We start from the raw sequence: 23,770 nt of genomic DNA, 5'->3' as shown, positions 1-23,770 counted from the left end.
TCATATCGATGACCAGCTTGGGATCATGTCACTGACCTTTGAAAATCCCCATTGCCTGCACCACTAGGCACCTCCAATTAAGCCAGGTTTTGTGTTGCTATGGTTGAATGTCAAGTGGATAAACAAACCCAAAGTCGAAATAGACACTAGATGTGCCTGTAGTAATATGACACTATCACAGTTTATTTTAATATTATTCTTCTCTTGCCCATATTCAGAGAACGTCATGAAGCACTAACATTCTATTATATTAGTCATTCTTTAAAATAACCCATAAAATGGTTTATTATGTTCATTATATTTAAGATAGAAATTATAGTTCAATGAGGTTTGAATTATATAAATTTGCACGATTTATAAGCAGTAAGGAAGCCAAGCTAAAGCAAACATTGAGTCAGTTTAGTATCATGATTAAGAAGATGAGTTTGGGAGCTAAACTCCACCTGTGTTGTCTGAAGAATGTTAATTAACATTCTAAGACTCAGTTTCTACCTCCACAGATAATTATAACAAGCCTGCCAAGGAGTAAATGAGTTAGCGCATGTAGGGCACTGATCACAACGCTTAGCTCACAGTAATCGTAATAGAATTACCATTGTCATAAAGGTAACTTACAGTATTAGTTTTATCATTTTCATTCTCATGCCAGAATTCTTTATGCAATGTAACTTTCCTTCACAGTCAATACCTTTTGTATGTAGTTCCAGGCATGAGCATTTTCCATAGAGAAATCAAAGTAATCTTTTCTATTTCCCCAGCAAAATGTAGACTCTCAGATTCATTCATGATAGACAAAATCTCTAGCACTCATACAACTATTGCATTTGAGTTCAGACTTTCTGGGATTATGTGTGTAGATATTTGGTTAATCACCACTGAAAATTGTTTCCTTTCAAGACATGCACACTGAAAATAGCCCAAAAAAAAGTGTATAGAGTCTTCTAGATGATTGATTTAAAAGAATTTTTTTAAATGTCAAATATCTTCTTAAAAGCTTTCTGACATAATGACAAGATAAATTCTTCACAAAACAGTTCGGCCTCTCAAACAATCAGTTGCAAAATGCCAGAAGTAACCAGGAGGGATGATTCACGTCTTCTACACCTGTTCTGAGGTAGAAGGAGCCAACAGTGGGTGGCAACTACACCAAGACAGCCATTTAGACTCTGCCTCCTTCTTAGGCAATTAAGTCTAAAAAAGATCCTTTGCATGTATAACAAAAATGAGTTGAACATCTCTCTTAAAAATTCACAGGTTGGCATCCATCAGTGCATGTTGAAATGTTCTGATCATTAGGCAAAGATACAGAGACTGTAAATATGTTCCTGTTCATAAAGCTACCATGTTTTAGGGGTCAATTTATTACTAACAGGATTGCTCAATCATGACACATACCTCGTCTGTATGAAAAATCACTCAGGGTACTTAAAATAAATGCAAACTCCTAGGCCCTGCCTCCGATGCATTACATTAAGATCTTGAAGCACGGAGTCCTGAAGTCTTTATTTCCCCAAAGAATCCCAGGTGATACTTAGGCACACTGAATTAAATTCACTGGTTTGAAAGCACACGATGGAGTAGACATCAAGCTGAATGGGTCAAATAAGCTTATAAACATGTGCGTAAATCTTCTGGGATAATCTAATAAAAAAGAAGTCAGGCTTGGTTGTATTTCAATCCAGAATGGCTCTGCTTCTTTTCAAAATATGTCTCTTTTCTTTGCACCTGCGGTCCAGGTTCTGTTCTAACAATAGCTTTCAGTGAGACAGTACTACAAGAACTGTAGCAGCACACACCACACGGAAGAGAAGCAAAGCCATTTTTGGTCCCTTTGACCTTTTAGACACTAATTGGCTTGCAAAGTTGTGTCCCCTTCCCCCGGGCTTAGGTAGCTGCTCTTACTACATCTACAATCCTCAGTGCAGCCATGTAGGGAATGGGATTAGAAATAACTCTCTGGGGTTGCTTACAGTTATTTAACTCACTTAGAAGTATTGCAAAATTCTTTAACACATCTTCACTTTAATAATGGAGTACTGATTCTTAGGTATATTTAAAACATATGCACTCTTGCGACTGTGTGCACATCCATGTGCACACACATGAATACACACACACACACACACACACACACACATACCCTTTGAGATATCCAATCAGAAAACTTAAGTGTGCATAAAACATAACAAAATATCTGAGAAAAAACATTTTGTTTTTCCATCTTATACAAGGGTACTTCATAGTTCATGACTTCAATATTTCGTGGAAAAATGAAAGTATGAATTTATTTTGACCCAACATTTTTAAAAAGCCACGCATAGTCTTAGTATATGTATTTTCATGAACATTTAGAAGATCCCCAAATTTTAAAATTCCTTCACATTTTATTCTTCTATTCCACAGTCAGCCCTAAAAGTTGAAACAGAAGTAACCTTTGTAATGACATTAATGATACGATGTTTTTCCTCATTTTTGTCTATTACAAACAATAATGCTCACCCTCTTCTTGCTTACAGTTATTTAACTCACTTAGAAGTATTGCAAAATTCTTTAACACATCTTCACTTTAATAATGGAGTACTGATTCTTAGGTATATTTAAAACATATGCACTCTTGCGTGTGTGCACATCCATGTGCACACACATGAATACACACACACACACACACACACACACACATACCCTTTGAGATATCCAATCAGAAAACTTAAGTGTGCATAAAACATAACAAAATATCTGAGAAAAAACATTTTGTTTTTCCATCTTATACAAGGGTACTTCATAGTTCATGACTTCAATAGTTCGTGGAAAAATGAAAGTATGAATTTATTTTGACCCAACATTTTTAAAAAGCCACGCATAGTCTTAGTATATGTATTTTCATGAACATTTAGAAGATCCCCAAATTTTAAAATTCCTTCACATTTTATTCTTCTATTCCACAGTCAGCCCTAAAAGTTGAAACAGAAGTAACCTTTGTAATGACATTAATGATACGATGTTTTTCCTCATTTTTGTCTATTACAAACAATAATGCTCACCCTCTTCTGACAGAATGTTAAATGCCCTTCACTCCGAGTTAATTAAAAACAAAATTCAGCTTTATCCAAATTACTAAATTAACATAGGAAGAGATATTAAATTAAACCTGTGCTGTGTAATTAAAATAAATTCACCTAATTTCTCTAGAGCTGATGAAAGGGTAAATGTGCAGCCAAAGCCCTCTTCCCAATAGTAAAGGCAGCAGTACGCCCCAGAGCCAGGCTCCGGACTGAATCCTGGGAGGTCTCCGAAGCTCCCTCGGGACCAATCACGGACGGCCAAGGCGCTCCGAAAACATCACCAGCTCTTATATTTCAAGACCTAACAGACGCTTCACATGAGTTGGAAGGGAACCGGAATCTACTAAGTTTGTTGACTTTATTATGGGACAGGCACCCCACGGTTGAATCCTTAGAACTGCCCTAGGAGTGTCATCTTCTTGATGGGTTGAAAATCAAGGTTGTAAAGCCAGAGAGGGATGGGGACCATTCCCTCCGGCTGTCCTGCCTAGTGATCTACCCTGCCCATTCCACCAGGGAGGTTCTAAACCAAAGCCCTGCTTGCTCTGGCCAGGCCCTTCCTCACTGCATTCATGCAGACCCACGCTATCTTTAATTTCTACCGTTCTTGTGTAGGAACTGGTGGACTATGGCCAAACTCAGCCCACCATCTGTGCAATTATAAAGAACTTTCATTGGAACCCAGCTCTATCTGTTCGTTTACTATTGTCCCTGGCTGCTTTTGTACCACGACTACAAAGCTGCATGGTTGAAACAGACACCTCGGAACCCATAAATACTAGGAACTGTCTTTTATCGCCTTTTCCAGAAAAAGTCACCGGTCCTGCTCCAGGCGTACTGCCCTCTTCGTTGCCCCAGATCAAATCAGTGCCCACATACTGTGTTTTTTGCCTGAGATACCCTCCCATCTTCCCAAGGGGACTTTTGCTTTTTCTTCAGGATTTAGTTCAAATGTCATGGCCCTGGGGGTCTTTGCTGGTCACTCCAGCTGAGTCACTTGAGCTTCATTCCTTGGTGCATCTTGTCCTTGTTATTTTACGTGCTCCTGTGTTTTCTGTATGGCTGGCCCTGGAATGGAGCTCCGTGGGGATACAGACCTGATCTCTTTATTCATCCCAGCATTCTCAGGGCCTCGCTGACTACCTGGCATGAAATAAATGTTCCCATCGTGAAGGAATATCCTAGAAGGAATTTGGCCAGAAAAGATAAACCATAGCAGAGATGGTCTCTGTGACCTATTCCAGAAAAACACTTCACTGCTTAAAATGAGAATTTTTTTTTTTCAGAACCGCCATGACATACAGATACAGAATTGAATAGACTTCAAGATGTATTGGGAGATGTAGCAACAGACGGGTGACTGAGCTGCTGCTTTAGAAGATTAAGCGGCCTGCTCAGTTCTTGTAAGGACTTATCGTACCCAGGATTAGATTAGGTTTTATTTCAAAAGCTGGCTTATTTGAAACCAAGGCTGTTCTCCCATTGTTTTAATGTTGGGCTATACGGGTCAATTCTAAACCAGCCCTCAAAGGCTGTTTAATGAAGAAGACTCAACAGTCCTAGTGGTGGTGGGAAAAGGCAGGTTTGCAGCGGGCAGGATATCATTCTCTAACTTCTCCTTTTCTGCATGAAAAGGAGATGTCACAGGCATTTTATAAAATAGGACAAGGGCCAGCTCATAGCCCGGTGGTTAAGGAGCTGGATTCCACATGATCAACCACACAGTTTGAGTCTTGGACACAGTGGCTTGAGAAACACATCAGGTGCATGTGCATGCATGCCCAAAATCTCCAAAGGAGGGAGAGAAAGGACTGCAGTGTGGCCATTCCCCATGGAAGGCTTTTCTCATTTCCCTTGCTCTATCTCTGTCTCTGTTTCTCCTCTTACCCTGACAAGTGCACATGGCTGCTAGCAAGTCATCAGGTCAAAAGCATATCTCATCTTGGCATCTCGGGCAGCCTCTCTCACCTGACTGTGTGCCCTTCTTCTCTCATCTTCATCAGTCTCTTCCAGGCTCCCATTAATGCAGGATTTTATCTAGCAGGTAGAAACTCAAGAGCCTTACAGTTTAATGGAGTATTAAAGAAGCCACATCTAACTGTGGCAGGCTTGCCCCCAAGGAAGATCATAGAAAGAGTGCAGTCCCGGTTACAACCCACCGTATAGCAGAGTGGTTTAAAGCAAAGGAGTAGATTCAAGTCCATGCATGTGAGCAACACCCGTGTGTGTTCATGTGTGTCTGAGTGTGTGTGTGTGTGTGTGTATGTGTGTGCACCGAGTATGTTGAACATGTATTTGACTAATGTTTTAACACAGAAGGTCCATGCTGCATGTACAAAGCTTCCTCAGTGTTTCTACTCAGCAGGGTGTGATTTATTGCAATCTTAAAGACTTTCTCCTTTCTTTTTAACTGCCATGTACTATTCCTTGATAAACTGGACACCTCTGTGTTTTCCAAACACTTCATGCTTCTGCCACAATCACCCGCATTGCTGTGGAAACTGAACTGATTGGAGGCAGGAAAAATTATTCTGGGAGAGAGCCTTCTTGCATTCTCAGTGGTTTTAGATCAGAAACTGCATGCACTTGTAAGAATATAAAAATTTTAAATGCAATTACTACCCAAAATGCAAATATATATTTGGCTACAGGGAGAAGCATTATTACAAGACATAGCTGAAATAAGATTTAGTAAAAAGAGTTTAGATCATCTTCTTATTTAGTCCCCAGAGATAAATCTGAAATGCTTAACACCAATAGAACTAACCAAAAACACTTTTCAAAATTACCCCAAGTCAAATATCAAAATTCTTGTAGATAGCTAGATTCTATTGCTCTTCATGCTCTGACTCCCAATACCATCTAAAAGCCACCATTGGGCTTTATTGCCTTGTCTTGCCTTTATTTGCTTTCTCTAATCAATTCTGAGATTATTTTGAAGGTAGAAACCATACCTTATTCATTTATGCATCACCAGATAGTACCTGACACAGTGTAGATAATCAAGAATGGTTCCAGAATGAAGGAAGGAATTTTTCAATGACTTCATCAAAAATGTTTGATCCATATGACAATCTTAGGGAGACATTACATTGTCAGAAAAGTCTGGTGCATTTTTGTATAGAAAATAGTTTACTTTGAGATGAACCAAACCCAGTTTTGAAATGGTTCTGCTATTTCCACTATGTGACTGTGGGAGATGCCCCAATTTCCTATCTGTAAAATGGAGCAATAGGAGCTTTATAGGAGCTTTATAGGAGCATTGAAAGGATTAAATGAAATAGTGCATCCATATGGGTCAGCTTTTGAGGCATAATAACCACCAAAATGTGCTATTTTAAAAACATAAACATTCTTTCTCATGAACCTGAGACCAGCCCATCCAAAGTGGCTGCCTCTGCTGTGGGACAGTTGGTGGGCTGTTGGCTGGGTACCTTGCTGTTCCTCCACAAGACTTTTCTAGCAGACAACCCCAGCTTTAGTTTTATGATGGCCTTGGGCCCAAAGGAAGCAGCAGTGAGCAAACCCAAGCATGCAAGCCCTTTTCAAGCCTCTGCTCCATCACATTTCTATTGCTTATATGCCAGAGCCAGTCACTCAATCCCAGGATCAGTGAAGAAGGCTCAATGTGCAGATGGAGGTTAGGCAATATTGTTGTTTGGTGTACGAGCCACCCCCAGCATCTTGAGTGTTTAGCACAGTATCCGGCACATAAAAATCACTTAACCTGGCTTGGCAACAACAATCATAATACAATTATTCTTCTCATTTTATGGAGAAACATTTCTTTTTTTATTAAATATTTATTTATTTTTCTATTTATTTCTTCTGATTTCCAAGCCTCCAGGTCTGGGACTTGAACCTAGTTGACCATGTGGTAATCCAGCACTTTAACCACCATGCCACCTGCTGGCCCTGGAGAAACACTTTCTATAAATAAAATCATTATCATCATCATCATTAAGTGTAAGAGTAATACTAGTCCTTGAGTAGAAGAAAAATAAGTTTTCTTTGTTTAGTTTTAATAAATAATATAATATTAATTAGAGCACAAGTCCATTGAGTGGTGCAAAGTCCCTAGGACTTCAGGACACTTTTAAATGGACTTGTGCTCTTTCCCACCTGTCTAACTGATACCTTCTGCACACTGTGGTGACCATCCATAGGGGTCACACTGTGAGAGCTTTAATCATTCAACTCTTGCAAGACACAGTCTCAAGTAGCATGTAAAGGTAGAAGAGGTCCAGGAGTCCTAAGAATTTTTTGTCTTGAGTTCTTTACCCAGAAAAGACCTGGCAATGACATCTCTCTCTAGACCTGCCCGGAGACCACCCTGTGCCAAGAAAACAGCCAATACCCAGGAGCTGGGGCATCTATCCTGACTCCTGCCTTCTGTTGGTTGGGGTTTGCATATAGAGCACGAGGTCCCTCCCATCCCCATTCTTCCTGGCTGTGCTTACTCATGGGCCTGCAGACTCTCAGGTCAGACTAGAGCTTAATTTATAAAGACTAGACAGACACCTTCTAAATGGAACTCTCTCTGTGGGAGGCAGGTTGGAAGGGCCACCGCCACTGCCATTGAAACCAGGTGAAGACCACAGAGATCCGATGGGACACTAGAGCATCTTCTACAGAGGGTAAAAGAGAAAGGTTGGAGAAACTGCAGATAGGAGTTGAGTTTCCTGACTCTACTCCCCACTAAGCCCTCGCTACCCTGGCAGGCTGTCACTGCATTTCAGTCAACATTGGAAACAAGCCCAGAAGATGATGGTGATGCCCAGCATGCCAAGGCAGAAGCACATTCAGGTCAATCAGATTACCGGGTACTTGGCAGTTTGACCTCCACAGTATTGTTGATGCAGGTTTTCTTCACATGTTTGCTGAGCCACTTTCCATTTTTAATTTTACAAATCCAAATGTTTTGTTTTCCTCTTTTTCTTTGTACACTGCCTTTAAGAACTGGCTCACATAAAAAACTGGCCATCAGGTTACTCACAGAAGCACGCAGAAATACGTAAAGAACAAAAGCTTAGAATTGTTTTTATTTCTAGTAAGTTGCTGCTTAAGAACGCAGTGTGTTTTTCTTTCCTGCTTTTTATAAACAGCAGGAACGACAATAACAACAAAATGATTATCTGTTGGCATACCTTGCACCAAGAGAGCCCATTAAAAACACTCCGTACTTACATTTCATTATGTTTGGGTAAGACTATTGTAAATACACTAGCCATTGACATAGAAATAATACCCTGTCTGACCATCCTTCACGCGCACAAGGCACTTCACGGTTTGAAGAATTCATTCTGACTACTCACTCTGTTTCAAAGAAGAAATTAAATTGGTTAAATTGGCAAAATCTAATAAATATCTTGGCATTAAAACACTATGTCAAAGGTGGGAGTGCCAGGACATCCCAGACACTTACCTCCTCTTCTCAATGCACATGGGATGAAACGAGTTTTATTTCATAATTAATCACAGCTTAGTCATGTATCACTAAAGTGCCTACAACTTGCTTGAGAGCCAGGAGGAACCAAGCTGGGTGGGAGGGCTCTAAGTGCCTTTTATGATTGTTCTTGGGAATTAGCTGATAAATAATGTATGCAGCATCCCACTGATTCAAGAACACTGGGCTCGATCTTAGAAATTCACTTACAGAATTTTTGTAAACAAGTCTGCAGTGATTTCTAATATATTGCATGCTTTCCTGTGACTTTTATTTAATAAATATGCACATATAGGTAGTCTGATTCAGGCAAATGTGTTTGCATTATTTCTTTTTTTTTTCAATTCGACAAAACTATCTTATTTCAAAGTAGTTTTAACTAAAGGTAGGTGAAAATACATGTTATTTTGGTTGCTCTTGTGATTTGATCTGAAATAAAAATAATGACATTGCCTTGTCTTATGCAAATATGATTTTTAACAAAGTGAAATATACTTGGATTTACAGTATTATGATTTCAACAGTTACATTATACACATGAAATCTCTTGTGATATTGATGGAAAGGAAAAGTACTAAAGAAAAGAGATTTAGAAAGCCGAATGTGAAATTCTGAAATGATGCACAATCTAATAGACAAGAACTCGATAGGCCTGGGTGTGAACAGGGAATAGTGAGTTCTGATTAACATGTCAACAAGATGTCATTCATATATTCCCTGGGCTGCGACTGACAGGCATTTACTGGATTACATCAGAATTCTTCAAATGAGGAGTCAGAGTCAAGCAAGGCATTATTTTAACGCATTTCATGTAAGCGGCATTTTCTAGCCAGCCTTACCCAGAGAATGTAGCATGGAAAGGGCTTTGCGTACAGGACAGAGTAAGAGAACAAAGCTGGTTGTGGAGAAATTACCTCCAATATGTAACCCGACTTTTGGTTTTTGTTTTGTTTTTTGTGGTGGTTGTTTTTTGCATGATGGGGGATAGCATTTTTTGTTAGCAGTCACCTGTTCAAAAGAATCTTATTTGCAAGATATATGCAGATGAGCAAGGAGAGATTATGTGTCATGATATTGCTCATGTTTCAAGATGGGAACCTGAACTACCTACACAGTAACTCCCTCTCCTTAAACTCACAGAAGGGCTTTTAAAAGATCCAAAGGAACTTTTGAAAAAATGTGTTTTATTTTTATTATGTTATTTACTATAATTTTCACTGTGTTTAAAATATTATAATGACAAAGACAAGGACCGGCAGGTGGTGTGGTGGTTAAGTACTGAAGTCCCACGTTGTCGACATCAGTTCTAGCCCCAAACCCAGTGGCTTGAAAATCACACCGGGTGCTTGTGCACAGGTGCCCAAAATCCTGAGCGGAGAAGGGATTGTGGCAAGGCCATCCCCCTGGGGGAATAATTTCTCACTTACCCTATTTCTATCTCTCCCCAGTGAGTGCACGGGCCATATGGCAAAAAAAAAAAAAAAAAAAAAAAAAAAAAAAAAAAAAAAAAAAAAAAAAGAAAAAAAAAAGCTCTTGTCAGATGGGGTATATTTCATACTCCAGCTGGTGACAATCAAGCTCACTCCACTAATATTTGTAATCTACATGGCTTCAAAAGTTGTCTAAATTCCTAACACTAATATAGAAGTTAAAAATTTCAGTTTTATGATCTCTCTTACCTGATGAGTCTCAAGAACAAGAGTCAATGACCGGACTGGGCCAAAGCTCTTAAATAGTCTCTTCAGAGCCCTGAGGTCGCAATTTTTGCTAAATGGCCCAGCATAGACAGTAGACATCTCTGCCCACTTGATTCTCATCTGTAGGAAAAACAACAGAATATAGTAAGGGGGTAGATATGGAAAGAGACTTGAAATCATGAGTCAAAACATGAGATTATTCCACTTCAAGGAATTTCTCGATGTACTTGCCAATGTCCAGGACTTGTATACAGGATGTTCACTGCAGCATTATTTTAAATGGAAACAATTAATGAAGCACAAATACTATTAATAGGTATACCATACAGTGAAATACTATGCAGCCATTAAAAATGAGGGAAATAAAATATGCAGTGACGTAGAGAGATGTACAGGATATACTGTTACATGATAAAGTTGCAACGGTATGCATAGTCTGATTCTTGTTTCTATAAAAATGTAGGTCTTTTTTTAACGTTAACTACATATACAAAAAATTTGGAGAAATATGCAGCAATGCTTTAATAAAACATGCACCTTAATGATGAGAGGTTACAATAAGTCAATAAATAAATCATCCTACCAAATCCATTCACTTACCCTTTTGTTCATCTCCTCAGTAAGGATGGGTGAAAAGGGCTCAAAAGAGAACTGCACGATGCTAAAGGGAAACAGGGGGATTTCCACTCTGGCCTGCTCCAAAACCTGCAGAGAAGAGCACAGCCTACATGAGGTAGGAATGTAGCATAATGCTGTGCTTCTGGAAGGTGAGCCACGGAATATAAACAATGGTTGTCTATCCATATTAAAAAGTAATATGGAGTTGATTTCCAGGCCTGGAAGAAAACGGTGATACCACACAACCAGAAAAACTATTACCTCCCAGGAAAAACAAAAACAAAAACAGAGAATCAAGACAAGAGAAGTAAAATGAAGACATTCCAGTGAGCAAAATGAACCTTTCTTACTTTCAGGTTTCAGTGAAAGTTGACCCTGATCTTGAAGTTTTCAGTGAAAATTGACCCTGATCTTGGATCACTGTGCCATGCCTCCCAAACTCTCTTAGAAACACACCACTGCCCCCAACAATCTCTCTTCATGCAGAAGCACCTATTATTTATCCAATATGTCCATATTCCCAGCAGACTGTTAATCACATCGTTCTCAGTGTCCTGTGTCTAAAACACATGACTCAGATAAACCCTCCCAGTTCATGAGTGTGCTCTGAGAGTTGTGAGTACTTCTACAGACAGGTATCAAATGTAGCTTAGTTTCACATGTGCATGGGTTATTTATAAATATTGACAAGTTAGACCCAAAACAAATTCAAAATTCCCAAGAATAGGATTAAGACATATAGAGTCACCCATAGTCTTGGACAACAATGCAGCGTACCGAGGAACACGTAATGGATGGAAAGACCAAGTCCTTCAACCAACTGGGATTTTTAACGACTTTCTACTGAATAACTTCAGGACTGCAAATGAAATTGGAAGCACAATTGGTGATTAGTTAAACCAGTGTGGCTGAAAGTTGTCCATACAAAAATTGTGAAATGATGCCAAGGAAATTATTCAGATAAACCCTGAAACCATGAAGATTTCCCTTACTGAAAACAGAAAGAATGAAAAGAGATAAAGAGTATATGGAACATAAAAACGTAAAGGGAAAAAATTCAAAGAAAGAACTAAGAAAAGTAGAAAAATAGGATTAATGAATATAAAACCAAAAGTTAATTTTTGGAGCAGAGAAAAAGTAAATTTGATAAGAATAAGAAATAATTGAAAGAAGAAAAATAGTCAATACATATGACAGGATGTATTGATGTACTGGAAAACAAAAAAAACCCCAGAATTGACACATACATAAAATAATTGGTTTTTAAAATGAAAATAGACAAATCATTTCAATAATATAAAAAGAAAGAATACATTCATATACAAACTTACTGATACAAAAAGTGAAACTGATTAAAATAATTCTAAAAAGAATATTTGCTCAAATCTCTGCTAATAAATTTGAGAATGTGAATAGAACATTTTCTATAAATATGAAAAGTACTATACTGCAAATTGACTCAACAAAAGATAGAATTCTTAAATAGTCCCAAAACCAAAAAAGAAATTGAAAAAGTTGTCAAAGATCTACTTCTCAATAAAGTTCCAGACAATTTCATGCATGAATTCATTCAAACCTTTAAGAAACTGATAATTCATGAGCTTTTTAAATTAACCTAAGCATAAAGTTAGAATTAATGCTTTTTTACAAAACCACTTTAACACAAATACCTAAGCTTGACAAGAATAGAACCAAAAACAGAACCTATTAGCCAAACCCCTGAGTACTGATTTAAAAAAAATCACAAAGCATTGGCAAATAAAATTCATCTTACATTTTAAAAATAATATGTTGAATTGAATGGGTTTGAGTTCAGATATCCAAAAAGAATCCAATATTATTAAAATATCATTTCAAGTCAGCATATAAAAAAGTAGAAAAGAAAGTAATAAAACTATATTATTATACTGATAAAAGCCAAAAACTTATCTGATAGAATTCAGTATCCAATTTCATATTTCTTAACATATAAAGATGTTATATTTCATTTATTATAAGCAGATATAGCTAAAAAAAGTGTAATGTGACACATAAAAATAACATTCTCAATTACTATACAAATAAATCATAATGATTTAACTAAGATCCTTCGATTTTGACAGGGTCACTTCCACCTGGAGAAAAAACAATGGCCTGAATAAGAAAGTGTGAACTCCAAAATTCTGTGAACACAGTTACAAATAGGATTCTGCTAGGTATTAGGTAGGCAGTCATGACCAGTATTAGAGTCTGCCCAAATCTCAGGGTTTTATAAGAGAAAAATTAGGGCAGGGCCAGCACATGGCCGCAGCTACATCATTGGACTCCCACATGGCCGACCATGGTTCCAGTCCCAACCCGGTGGCTTGAAACTCACATGGGACACATGTATGTGTGTGCCTAAAATCCCAGGAGTAGAATGGAGAAGAGGATGCAGGGTGACCAACCCCTGTAGGGGCTGATTTCTTGCTTTCCGTCTCACTCTCTCTCTCTCTCTCTCTCTCTCTCTCTCTCTCTCTCTCTGGTGAGCACACATAGCTTAAGGCAAAAACCTATACTAAAAATAAAAGTAGGGCAATAAAACACTTTGCTAGGTCATTGTGAAGATTATAAACAACAAATGCAGAGCTCTGATAACTAGTAGGTGCCCAATAAAAACTGACTTCCATATCCTTCTTGCTCTTGGGGTATACAAACCTGAACAACTTGAACCTGAAACTTGGTTTATTAAAGAAGTATTTTCTTTAGAGGTCTTTACCTCCTCCACATCTTTTAAAGGGAAAACAGAGTAGGTGAAAAATAGTTTTTCATTTTAAGATAATTTGTGCTTATTTAGGAAAACGGGAGAAAACGAAAATACACAATAGAGAATTAAAATTTCTCCTCACTCTCCCTCATTGGCATTATCACATTTTGACATGTAAACTATGCTTGGGATCATTCTTGAAACTGGACCTTTTAAACACGTTTTCAAAACAAGAGTTTTAAAGTCTTCAATAGAAACGTAATTTGAAAACTTCATTTCACACCTAATGTATACATACATACATCCGACAACACCCAAACTGGCTGTGTCTTTGATCTGCTCCGAAGTCATGTAGTACATACTACAGTCTGTCACTATCTATGAACCTGGGTCATTGGTCAAATGTGCATTGGCTTCATATGTTTGTAAAAATTATTGATTCATGATGTTTACAGTCATGTCCATTCCCACCATGTTCACAAGCAAATCAGTGGGAAGAGGATGTCTCTTAGTGGTAACTCAAATAGAACCATTTTTCCTTTTTTTTTTCTTGAGAAGTTTTTGCCTTACGATGCATGTGCTTGCCAAGGAGAGAGAGAGAGAGAGAGAGAGAGAGAGAGAGAGAGAGAGAGGAGCCAGACACAGTGAGAGGAAATGTGAGAAATCACCCCCCAAGAGAGATGACCACACCATGATCCCTTCTCCTCTATTCTCCTCCTGGGATCTCGGGCATGCATACACACACGTCCAGCATGATTTTCAAGCCACTGGTTCAGGAACTTGAACCACATTCAACCATATGGGAGATTTACAAGATAACCACTACACCATCTGCTGGTCCCAAACCATTTTCAAATAAAGACCACAAATGTTCATGGATGGTCCAGAATCCTGTCAGGTGCCATGGAGAAGAGCTTCATTATTGGTCCATGTAACAGAAAGTGAAGGGAAAGTTAGATCATTTTCCACTTAATTTGATCAGGAAGGACAGGTCAGCTGTACATTTGAGATTTCTCAGTGGCAAACAACACAAACGAATCATTGTCTGACCTTGAACCTTGAATTACCTATCTGAACTTGTCTACATTACCAAGATTAACCATGTAACTGCCAATATTCCGATCTCCATTGGGCGATGAAGACCTCAACACACTGATAAGACCTCAAAGATGTTGCCTATTTGAGCTTTTAATATTGTCTATGGTTGAAGTTGGCCACAATTAAATACAAAGTTATTGTCTAAAAAGCCCATTATTGTTCTAGTTGAGCTGCCTAATTTCCTTCCATTAATATGTTCTTAAAGCTGTTGCAAACTACTTTTTTCAAGCTAATTTAGGAAACACATTTTACAAGAGCAGGTAATTTTAAAAGCATCATTCTAATGTTGGTCTTTCATTATTTCTCTAATAAACAACATAATTGGTAGTGACTGAGGCCACCTACAGATCAATCTTTAGACAACTCGTGGATATTCAAGGTATAAAACTTCTCCCTGATTCCAATCTCATTATCTTATAGGAAAATGTTCAGAAAGATAAGAATTGTAAGCTTTTTTCTCCCCTTGCTCTTGTCCTTCTTTTCCCCCAAGAAAAACACATCATTTATCAGGCCACGTCCTGGAGAATCAGACATAATTGCAGCCACCTTATAAAATAAAGAGAGGAATCTGTCACATCCTATTTTTATCAACTTTATTTTGAAAGCTTTCGATGTGTAGCTTCTTTTATTAAGTGACTTAATGCATATGTGCTCTGCAAGAGGAGAATAAGACATGTCTATGCTGCCCGCTATATCTAGGGGTGTCATTTGGAAGATCAACCTCAATTAAATCTAATTACATTCCCCTTCAACTAGAGAAGCATGAAAAGGGCCCATAAACTTTATTTTAATTGTAAGTCAATTACATTGTCAAAGCACAGAAAAAATATTAAATGGGTTTGACAGAGGCATCCTACATGCATCGTGCGCTCTCATGCAAAGAGCTACTAACAGGGGATTATTTTTTCAATCCATATTCAAACGTGATCCAAAATATTGTCCCCAGGTCTGAAGTGATGCCACTTGTCCCAGTGGGAACACAACCTAATGTTAAAAGACATCATTGTTCAATGGGAATGAAGGATAAAATTTGTGCATCCCAGGGGCCAAGGAAAAAGGAGGGGGCCAGCATTTGCTGGTGGTTAAGGCACTAAACTTCAACATGGCTGACCTTGGTTCGAGCCCTGGACCCCCATGGCTTGAAAATCATGCCAGGCACTTGTATATGCATGCCCAAAATCTCAGGAGGAGAATGGAGGAGAAGGGATTGTGGTGTGGCCAGCCCACTTGGGGGGACTTTCTCACTTTCCCTCTCACCATTGCTCTCTTCTCCAGTGAGTGCACATGCTCTATGGCAAAAAGAAAAAAGGAGTTCTCTGAAACTCAGATGATGACCAGCGTACTCTGTAATTGCCATCAAAAGAAACAAAAGTCATGATTTTGATGTGCATCCTTTGATTTTTTCCATTGGTTTACAGAAACTAACCCCCATAATAATCCTGGGGGAACATGATATTATGAATGGCCTTACCCGAGTCATAGAACACTTCTTGCAACTCAGAGTGGAGTTTGCTCCTTCCAAAGTAGTAGGCCACAAGTCAGGAGAATGCCCTTAGACTATGACACACAATAGAACAGAAGCGAATGGATGTGGGTGGCCCAAACAATTTCCACTATCACACGTATTTTTTGTTCCTTTGATTAGGGGCCAGCAGGTAGCCTGATGGTTAAGGGCACTGAACTCCCATGTGGCCGACTTCAGTTCGAGTCCTGGACCTGGCGGCTTACTTTCTCACTTTCCCACTCTTTCTATCACTCTGTCCTTCTCTGGTTAAATTAAAACAAATAAATAATAAATAATCACTCTGTCCTTCTCTGGTTAAATTAAAACAAATAAATAATAAATAAAATTAAGTTAAATAAAATAATTCTTTTAAAAATTGTTCCTTTGGTTGAACACACTGGTGGAGATTTCAGTTCCTGGACTACATTATCTGCCCTTTCTCTACTGTACTTTGTTGTAACTAGTCTATTTCACGAGATTAAATACAACTGCCTTCTAGAAATAGCCCTCATGTTTTCTGTGAAGGCATGATTGTGGGCATTTTTGGTGTATTCCACACTTTCCCTTTATTTATTTATTTATTGATTGATTGAGAGATTTCTGCTATAGGGCGTGACTATTTGCCAGAGAGATAGAGAGACAGAAAGCAAGAAATCACCCCCCAGGAGGGATGGCTACGCCGCAATCTCTTCTTCTCCATTCTCCTCTCGGGATTTGGGGCACGTATGTACATGTTTCTGGCATGAGTTTTAAGTTGCCAGGTCCAGGACTCAAACTGCGGTTGACTACCCAGGAGTCCAGTGATGTAACTACTACACCATATGCTGGTCCCTCCCTTTATTTTTTGAGAATTCATATGAGAAATTTTTAACTGCTCTTAGCATCAAGAACAGTTATACCTTCTCTGAAAAATATGCTCAGTTTTATTTTCTAAGTCCCGGGACTTGTATAGCTAATAATATTTCCCTAATATTTTTTTACGTTTGACTCCAAAAACTATAGGACCTTTAGCAAGTAAGTATACTGGAAACTGACATATGCTTTTATAAAAAAATATATTATTATTATATAGCTGTATCTTTTCTTCATTCTAATCTTGTAATTTGAATTAGTTTAGTTCATTTTGTCTTTTCTTATGAGATTCAAAAATATTTTCTGGAACTAAAATACCGGGAATAACAAACTTGGGAGCTTACATGAGAGGAAAACCTTCAAGGAATTCATGGAAAATGTATATTTAAAAAAGTTATGCATGGGTTTCAAAAATATTTGCTCCAAAACAACTTGTACTTGGATTCTGTTGTTTGTTTATTTTGTTTTTGCTTTTGCCAGAGGGAATGTGTAATCACTGAAGAGAGACAGAGAGAAGGAAAATGAGAAATGGCTCCCTGGGGGGATGGCCACTCTGCAGTCTCTTCTCCTCCATTCTCCTCTCAGGAGTTTGGGGACACACGCACACATGCCCGGCGTGAGTTTCAAGCCACTGGGTCTGGGACTCGAACTACTGTCAACCATGTGGGAGTCCAGCACCTTAACTACCATGCCACCTGCTAGCCCCCGAACTTGCATTTTAATTCCATCCTTTTCCACCAAGTTTTTGAAATACTCCATAGGAGGTAAGCAAACAAGGGAAATGGATAAAGTCGCCCACGTGGAGTGACACAGGCCTGTGAACTTCTGCCGAAGGAACAGCCCTTCCTCGGGTCCAGCCAGGTAGTGTCACGGAGAGAAGTGAGGCCAGTGCAGCCTCGTCTTTAGAGAGAAGCCAGAATTCCATCCTCACCCCACTTCAGGACTTCAAAGACCTGGACACAGATGGATAATGCAAACATAGATCATTTTCCTTAAGTCAAAGATACTATTCTTTATTTTCTCTTTAGTTAAAGCATAACGAATTAGAAATGTTCTATTTACTAGAGTAGAAAAGGAACTGATGGAAAGCAGAGCAGTTGGTTCATGCAGGCAGTGCGGAGTTTGCAGTACCCACTGGGAACTCGCTCAGGAGCCCAGGGCTGGGGTCCGAGCAGGGATTGGCCACAGGAAAGGCAAGGCCAGTTTCACCACCTTTAAACATTTACCGACCTACTACTGCTCACTGCAGTTGCCATCACCCCACACTCGGATTCCTGGAGGCGGTCTCCCCCTCGGAAATGAATCCAAATTCACGCTGCCTCTCTGCAGAGAATTCATCAGGATAAGCGTAGCTGCATGTTCGAGGCAGAGCCGCCAGAACCGCTGAGAACATGTATCTGGGCTTTCATCATCCATTGTAGGAGGATTTTCTAAACCCAGGAAAGGATTCGCATGCTCAGTATGCAGAAGCCACGTATATACCCTGAGAGCAATACCCAACAGTTTCTTAAATGCCAAAAAAAAAAAAAAAAAGGAAAGAAAAGAAAACCCTTATTTTATGTTAAGCAATAGTTTTTCTTCCAAAACACTCAATTTATGATGCTTTTAATAAAGAGGAAAATAGATCATTTTTATCTTTGGGATTACTAGTTATTATCCATTAGTGTTAAGATTCTATCTTTGAAAGTTATACCAGTTATAAAAGAATAACACTCCTCTTGTTTGGGCTATTAAACAAAAATTTAATAATGTCTCTGCAGGAGATTAAAAACACCTAGATGACTAAGCAAAACCTTTACAGCTACCGTTCTCTTGAAGGGAACCCACCCTAAACCCTTAGTGACAGAGTCCAGGTGATAACAAAAACTGGAAACTCAACCTAATTAAGTTAGAGTCCTCTATGAAGGTTAAAGGGGCTTAAAGTACTGATGTCCAGACCATCCCAATGATGCTGACTTAACCGGCCTTAGAAAGTCCAGCCCTCGTATTTGCTAAATGCTTTGCAGGTGCTCTTAGGATTGCGAGCCACTGTTCTGACCCAAGAAGGAAGAATGGCCTCATATATAAAGAAAAGGAGGGAGAAGAAGTGTCCATGTGATCACTTTTTTTTTTTTTGAGAGAGAGAAATTTTTGCTTTAGGATGCCTGTTCACTGGAAAGACAGAGGGACAGAGAGACAGAAAGCAAGGAATCACCCCTGGGGGTGGGGGGGTGGTCATTCTGCAATTCCTTCTCCTCCATTCTCCTTTCAGGATCCTGGGCACACACACACACGTGTCCAGCATGAGTTTTAAGCTGCCAGGTCTGGGGCTTGAACCACGATCGACTATATGGGAGTCCAGCAACATAACCATTAAGCCATCTGCTGGTCCCACAAATAGTCACTTTTTAAAATAGCTGCCCACTGGCATAAAATTAGAGCCATTTATCTGGGCAAAAAGTGAGATGAGGAAAAGTTTCTATCAATTCCAGAGGATTGGCAGTGCTGCCCAGTGATGATGTGGGGGGAAAAAGACCATCACACTGCGAGCTCAGCAAGAGGAAGCACAGCGACTGCCTCCCAAGGTGTTCCATGGTGCAGGAGGAGCAATTTCAAGCAGGTATACACCAGAAATTTGCCATCCTCGAACTGTAAGCCACTTTCTACAGATGAGTCCATCCTGTACGGCACGTGGGACCTCTGATTAACACCATTATCCATTTGAGCAGCTCTGACATAGCAGAGGTTCTGCCTCTGCAAGAGCAAGACAGCACGCAGGACAAACAGGTAGAACAAAGCCCTGAGCATGCATGCATTGGTCCTGTTTCCTGACATGCAGCTCCTGAAATGCTGGGAATCTCTGCAGGGCTAAGAGCTTCTCATGTATGCCAGGGAGGTGACTGGAGGGCAGGACACACAGTAATACAGGAAACAGCAAACTCAGGTAGCTTCAGGGTGGGGGTGGATTACAGGGAAGCAAACTCAGGTAGCTTCAGGGTGGGGGTGGATTACAGGGAAGACCAAGGCAGAATTAGGACAGTTATTTACATGAAATTATTTGTGCTGACATGTAGCAGTTTTAATAATTTGATTTTTAATAAAAAGTAAACATGTAAAAGTTTCTTTTTTAATTCCCAATACAATAATTGACATCATTAAAAGTTTTTCAGGGCCAAATGGTGGCATAGCAGTAACGCAAACTCTTGAAGGCTGACCTACACGGGCAGGTTCCAGGTTTGAATCCAGAGACCTCCCTGAGCACTCCCGACACAAGCGTGCCTGTGATCTGGAAATGGTTCAAGCCAGAGGCGTAGCTCACAGTGCAGACCTTGTTGGGGGATTCTCTCTCTTCCTCTCTGTCTCTCTCTCTCTCAGACAAAAGACAGAAAGGAAGAAAGAGACGGGGCAAGAAGAAAGAGAAAGAAAGGAAGGGAGAGAGAAAAGTTAAAAAGACAAAAATTTTTCAGTGTCCTCAAGAATTACAAAAATGCAAAGGGTTTCTGAAACCAAAGAGTTGGAGAAGCTCTGAACTAAAATGTAGAAAATTATCTAGGAAGGCAGGTCACAGTCACTTTGCAAAGACAGCCAACAAGCAGTGAAAGGAAGAGAAGGAAGAAAAGATGTCGGGACCCTGAAGACAAATTGGCTTATACACACCTTTTACCAAAGGGCTCTGTGGTTAATGTAATGGGATGAAGGCTGTGTGTGTGTGTGTGTGTGTGTGTGTGTGTGTCCATAGGGTGAGTATATTCTTCAATTTTGTGTACTCGGCACTTGTCATGCACTGTCCTACTCCCACTTACATTATTGATGGAACATTTTCCTTTAACTCATTTTCACATGTATTTAAGGGCGAGTTTTATCACATTAATGCAAATGAAAAGCCAACAACATATGTCTCAAATGGAATTTAACCATTGTGTAAATATACACAATTAAGAGCAATACATTACTTAAAATCATCAATATTCTTCAGAGTCACATCAAGCGCTTTTAGAAGTGTCCTCCTTAGCTTCGTTTTGACTTGGCGTGCATTGTTCAAAACTTTATGGAAATCCTCAGTATGAAAATTCTTTCAACATTAAGACATTTGTATGGCAGCCTTTGGTGAATGTGCCTGATCCTGGACCAAGGTCAGGTGAAAATAAGTAGCCAAACTTTAGTCACCTTTCCCTGCCCCCCCTTCACTGGAGTGTGTTCTTCACTGCAGCCAGCCTGATCTCTCTAGAAGCTGTGAGGGGTCAGTCTCAGGCTCTGCTTGCATTTCTCTCCTCTAACCACACCATTAAGCTGTTTTCTACCTCAGGACCCTCAACAGGCTGCTGAAAGGAGAGCTCTTACTAGAGATCTGTAATAGTAGTTCCCTTTTGTCATTTAAATGCTGCCTTCACTCTTCCAAGAATGCAGTAACTGCTTACCACTCTGTCTTCTTAAAAGGACTCACCAATATCTGAAATGATCTTATTTGTTTTCTTATTTCCTCTGCCTCTAGTGTTAGGTTTCAGTCATCACTTATGACTGATTGATTGCAAGAATAGCCCTAATTATGCCTCTTGCGTGTCATATCCTTGTAATGTGGTTTTGTATTTCCTCCCCCCAAAAATAGACCTACTCTCTCAGCTCTAAAATCTAGACTGGGTTTAATTTGCTTTCAATAATAGCATAGTTAAGCCCTACACATAGGAAGCCAGATCCCATATGGCGGCTCAAATACCAGCCCTGGTGACTTGAAAAATATTTCAGGCACATGTGTATGCATACCCCAGAATACTGATGGGATACAGAAAGGAAGAAAAGAAATTGCAGTGCGACTATGTCCCATGGAGGGGGAGGGGATACTTTCTCTCTTAGGCAAGCCCAGGTAGCCTCTGGTAGTAAAAAGAAAATATAGAAGTGATGGTGGGTCAGTTAAGAGCATAGGTTCAAGGACTTCCCATTTCCTCTCTTCTTTGCTTTTTGGTTTTTGCCATAAGATGTGTGTGCTCACTGGAGAGATAGAGTGAGACAATGAGAAGGAAAGTGAGAAATCACTCTCCACAGGAGATGGCCATGCCACAATCTCTTCTCATCCATTCTCCTCCTGGGTTTTGGGCACATATACACATGTGCCTAGTGTGAGGTTCAAGATGCCAGATCCAGGACTTGAACTGTAGACGACCATGTGGGAATCCAGTGCCTTAACCTACTATACCACCTTCTGGGCCCATCCCACTCTCTCTCTTAGAACACCAGATTTACCAGGAGAAAAAGCTGTGGCTATGCTAAGGATGAAATATCACACAGAAGAGTCCAGCTGTTTAAGGTGAAGCCATCCTAGACCAGTTGACAGCCAGTTAATCCCCCGCAGGGGAGAGCACCTACCCAAGCTTAGCAGAGCTGCCAGTCTATCTAGCAGAGGGTGAATGGGCCCAGGTAAGAGCAGCAGGCAATCTCGATGTCCCACTGCAAGTAGTGCTTACTGCTCTAGGCAGCTTTTCATTATCGTTTCTGGTGGTGCACGAGATTATTGTGTCAACTGATAAATTCACCACTCTATCTAAGAAGTTAGAGTGGGTGTTTAGCACATTAAGTATTTTTTGATTTAAAAAATTGTTGATGACATGTTTTAAAAAATAAAGAAATGAATCAAAAAATAACTTCTATGTACACGAGCCCAATTACGTTTCCCCAGCTTGGTCTAAAACTAACCTAAACAATATAATAAGTTTGCTCATGCAATTAATTCAGTTCTTCTGAGCATCCACACCAATTACTAGAAAAGACAAAAACCAACATTAGAATAGACATTGCTACTAAATAAAAGGTATTCAAATATTTATATCTACTCTTTTCTCTCTGCAGAGTCTATAAATACACCAGCCCAGACAGGCTTTATTGGTGTTAGCTGAAGCAGATTGCAGCTCAGAGACAACTGCCGCTTTCTCCTTCCCCTTTGAGCCACTGCTCACTCGCGCAGAATGAAGATTCTCCTGTTTTGTTTCTGCCTAATCATTTATCGTAATGCTGAAGGCAAGAAAATAAATCTTGGAAACTTGGACCAAATCAGTTTAGTTTTTCCATTATCGCAGCGGGAGAGAAAAGCATGGGGATTTTATTTTTAAGGATAATCTCCCTTAAAGTGTGTGCAATAACGAGCTAAGTCTAAATAGTATTAAGAACATTTGAGATGTTTTTAGAAAGGATTCAGGACGCCTGCACTGGTTTCTGCCCTTAGTCACAAAGTCCGTCTGTCACCAGCCTGCACTGTAAAGGTACTGAGTTCCCTGCCACCTGCAGATGGACGTGCTGGACCAACACTGAGAACCGCGGGACTTGGGACTTGCAGGAGCAAAGTAACTGGTGTTGGAAAACAGAAGGTGAAGAACAATTATAATCTGCTTTGAATGCAATTATTGTTTTTGATTAATTTCAATTCATAGGCACTATCAATTAACATGATTAAAATACTAGGCTTTAAAATTAATTGAATATACTGAAGTTTCTTTTTTTGAATCAATAATCTTCACATCATTGATCTTATGCCATAAGTCATTTTCTTTTTTGTTTTAATTTTTTTTTTTTTTGAGAGAGGTTTTTGCTATAGGGCGTGTGAGCTTGCCAGATAGACAGAGAGAGACAGAAAGCGAGAAATCACCCCTCAGGGGTTATCTCCTCCATTCTCCTCTCGGGATCTTGGGCACGCACGTACACGCGCCCAGTGTGAGTTTTAAGCCACGGGTCCAGGACGTGAACCGCGGTCGACCACATGGGAATCCAGCGACATAGCCGTTACGCTAACTGCTGGTCCCG

General features: G+C 39.6%; 1 protein-coding gene across 1 annotated transcript; it reads right to left on the bottom strand.

The window, feature by feature from the left end:
- Window positions 1-10,130: 10,130 nt before the first annotated feature.
- Window positions 10,131-13,899, bottom strand: LOC106733254 (RNA exonuclease 5). Its single transcript, XM_027766612.1, has 3 exons — window positions 13,851-13,899; window positions 10,806-11,041; window positions 10,131-10,325 (listed from the first exon to the last, which is right to left on the bottom strand). The coding sequence occupies exons 1-3, from the start codon at window positions 13,897-13,899 to the stop codon at window positions 10,131-10,133; spliced, it is 480 nt and encodes a 159-aa protein (XP_027622413.1).
- Window positions 13,900-23,770: the final 9,871 nt, after the last annotated feature.

This window comes from Tupaia chinensis, unplaced genomic scaffold (assembly GCF_000334495.1).
Source record: "Tupaia chinensis unplaced genomic scaffold, TupChi_1.0 Scaffold000066_1, whole genome shotgun sequence".
NCBI classification, from domain to species: domain Eukaryota; kingdom Metazoa; phylum Chordata; class Mammalia; order Scandentia; family Tupaiidae; genus Tupaia; species Tupaia belangeri.
This window is presented reverse-complemented; position numbering and strand designations above follow the sequence as displayed.

Excerpts from the sequence above, each read along its gene's own strand:
- LOC106733254 (XM_027766612.1), bottom strand. The coding sequence starts at position 13,899 with ATGACTTCGGAGCAGATCAAAGACACAGCCAGTTTGGGTGTTGTCGGA. Across the intron at positions 11,042-13,850 it reads CAGTTTGGGTGTTGTCGGAT|GCCTGGAAATCAACTCCATA; the intron begins GTATGTATGTAT and ends GTTTTCTTCCAG. Across the intron at positions 10,326-10,805 it reads CTGAGGAGATGAACAAAAGG|ATGAGAATCAAGTGGGCAGA; the intron begins GTAAGTGAATGG and ends TTTTTCCTACAG.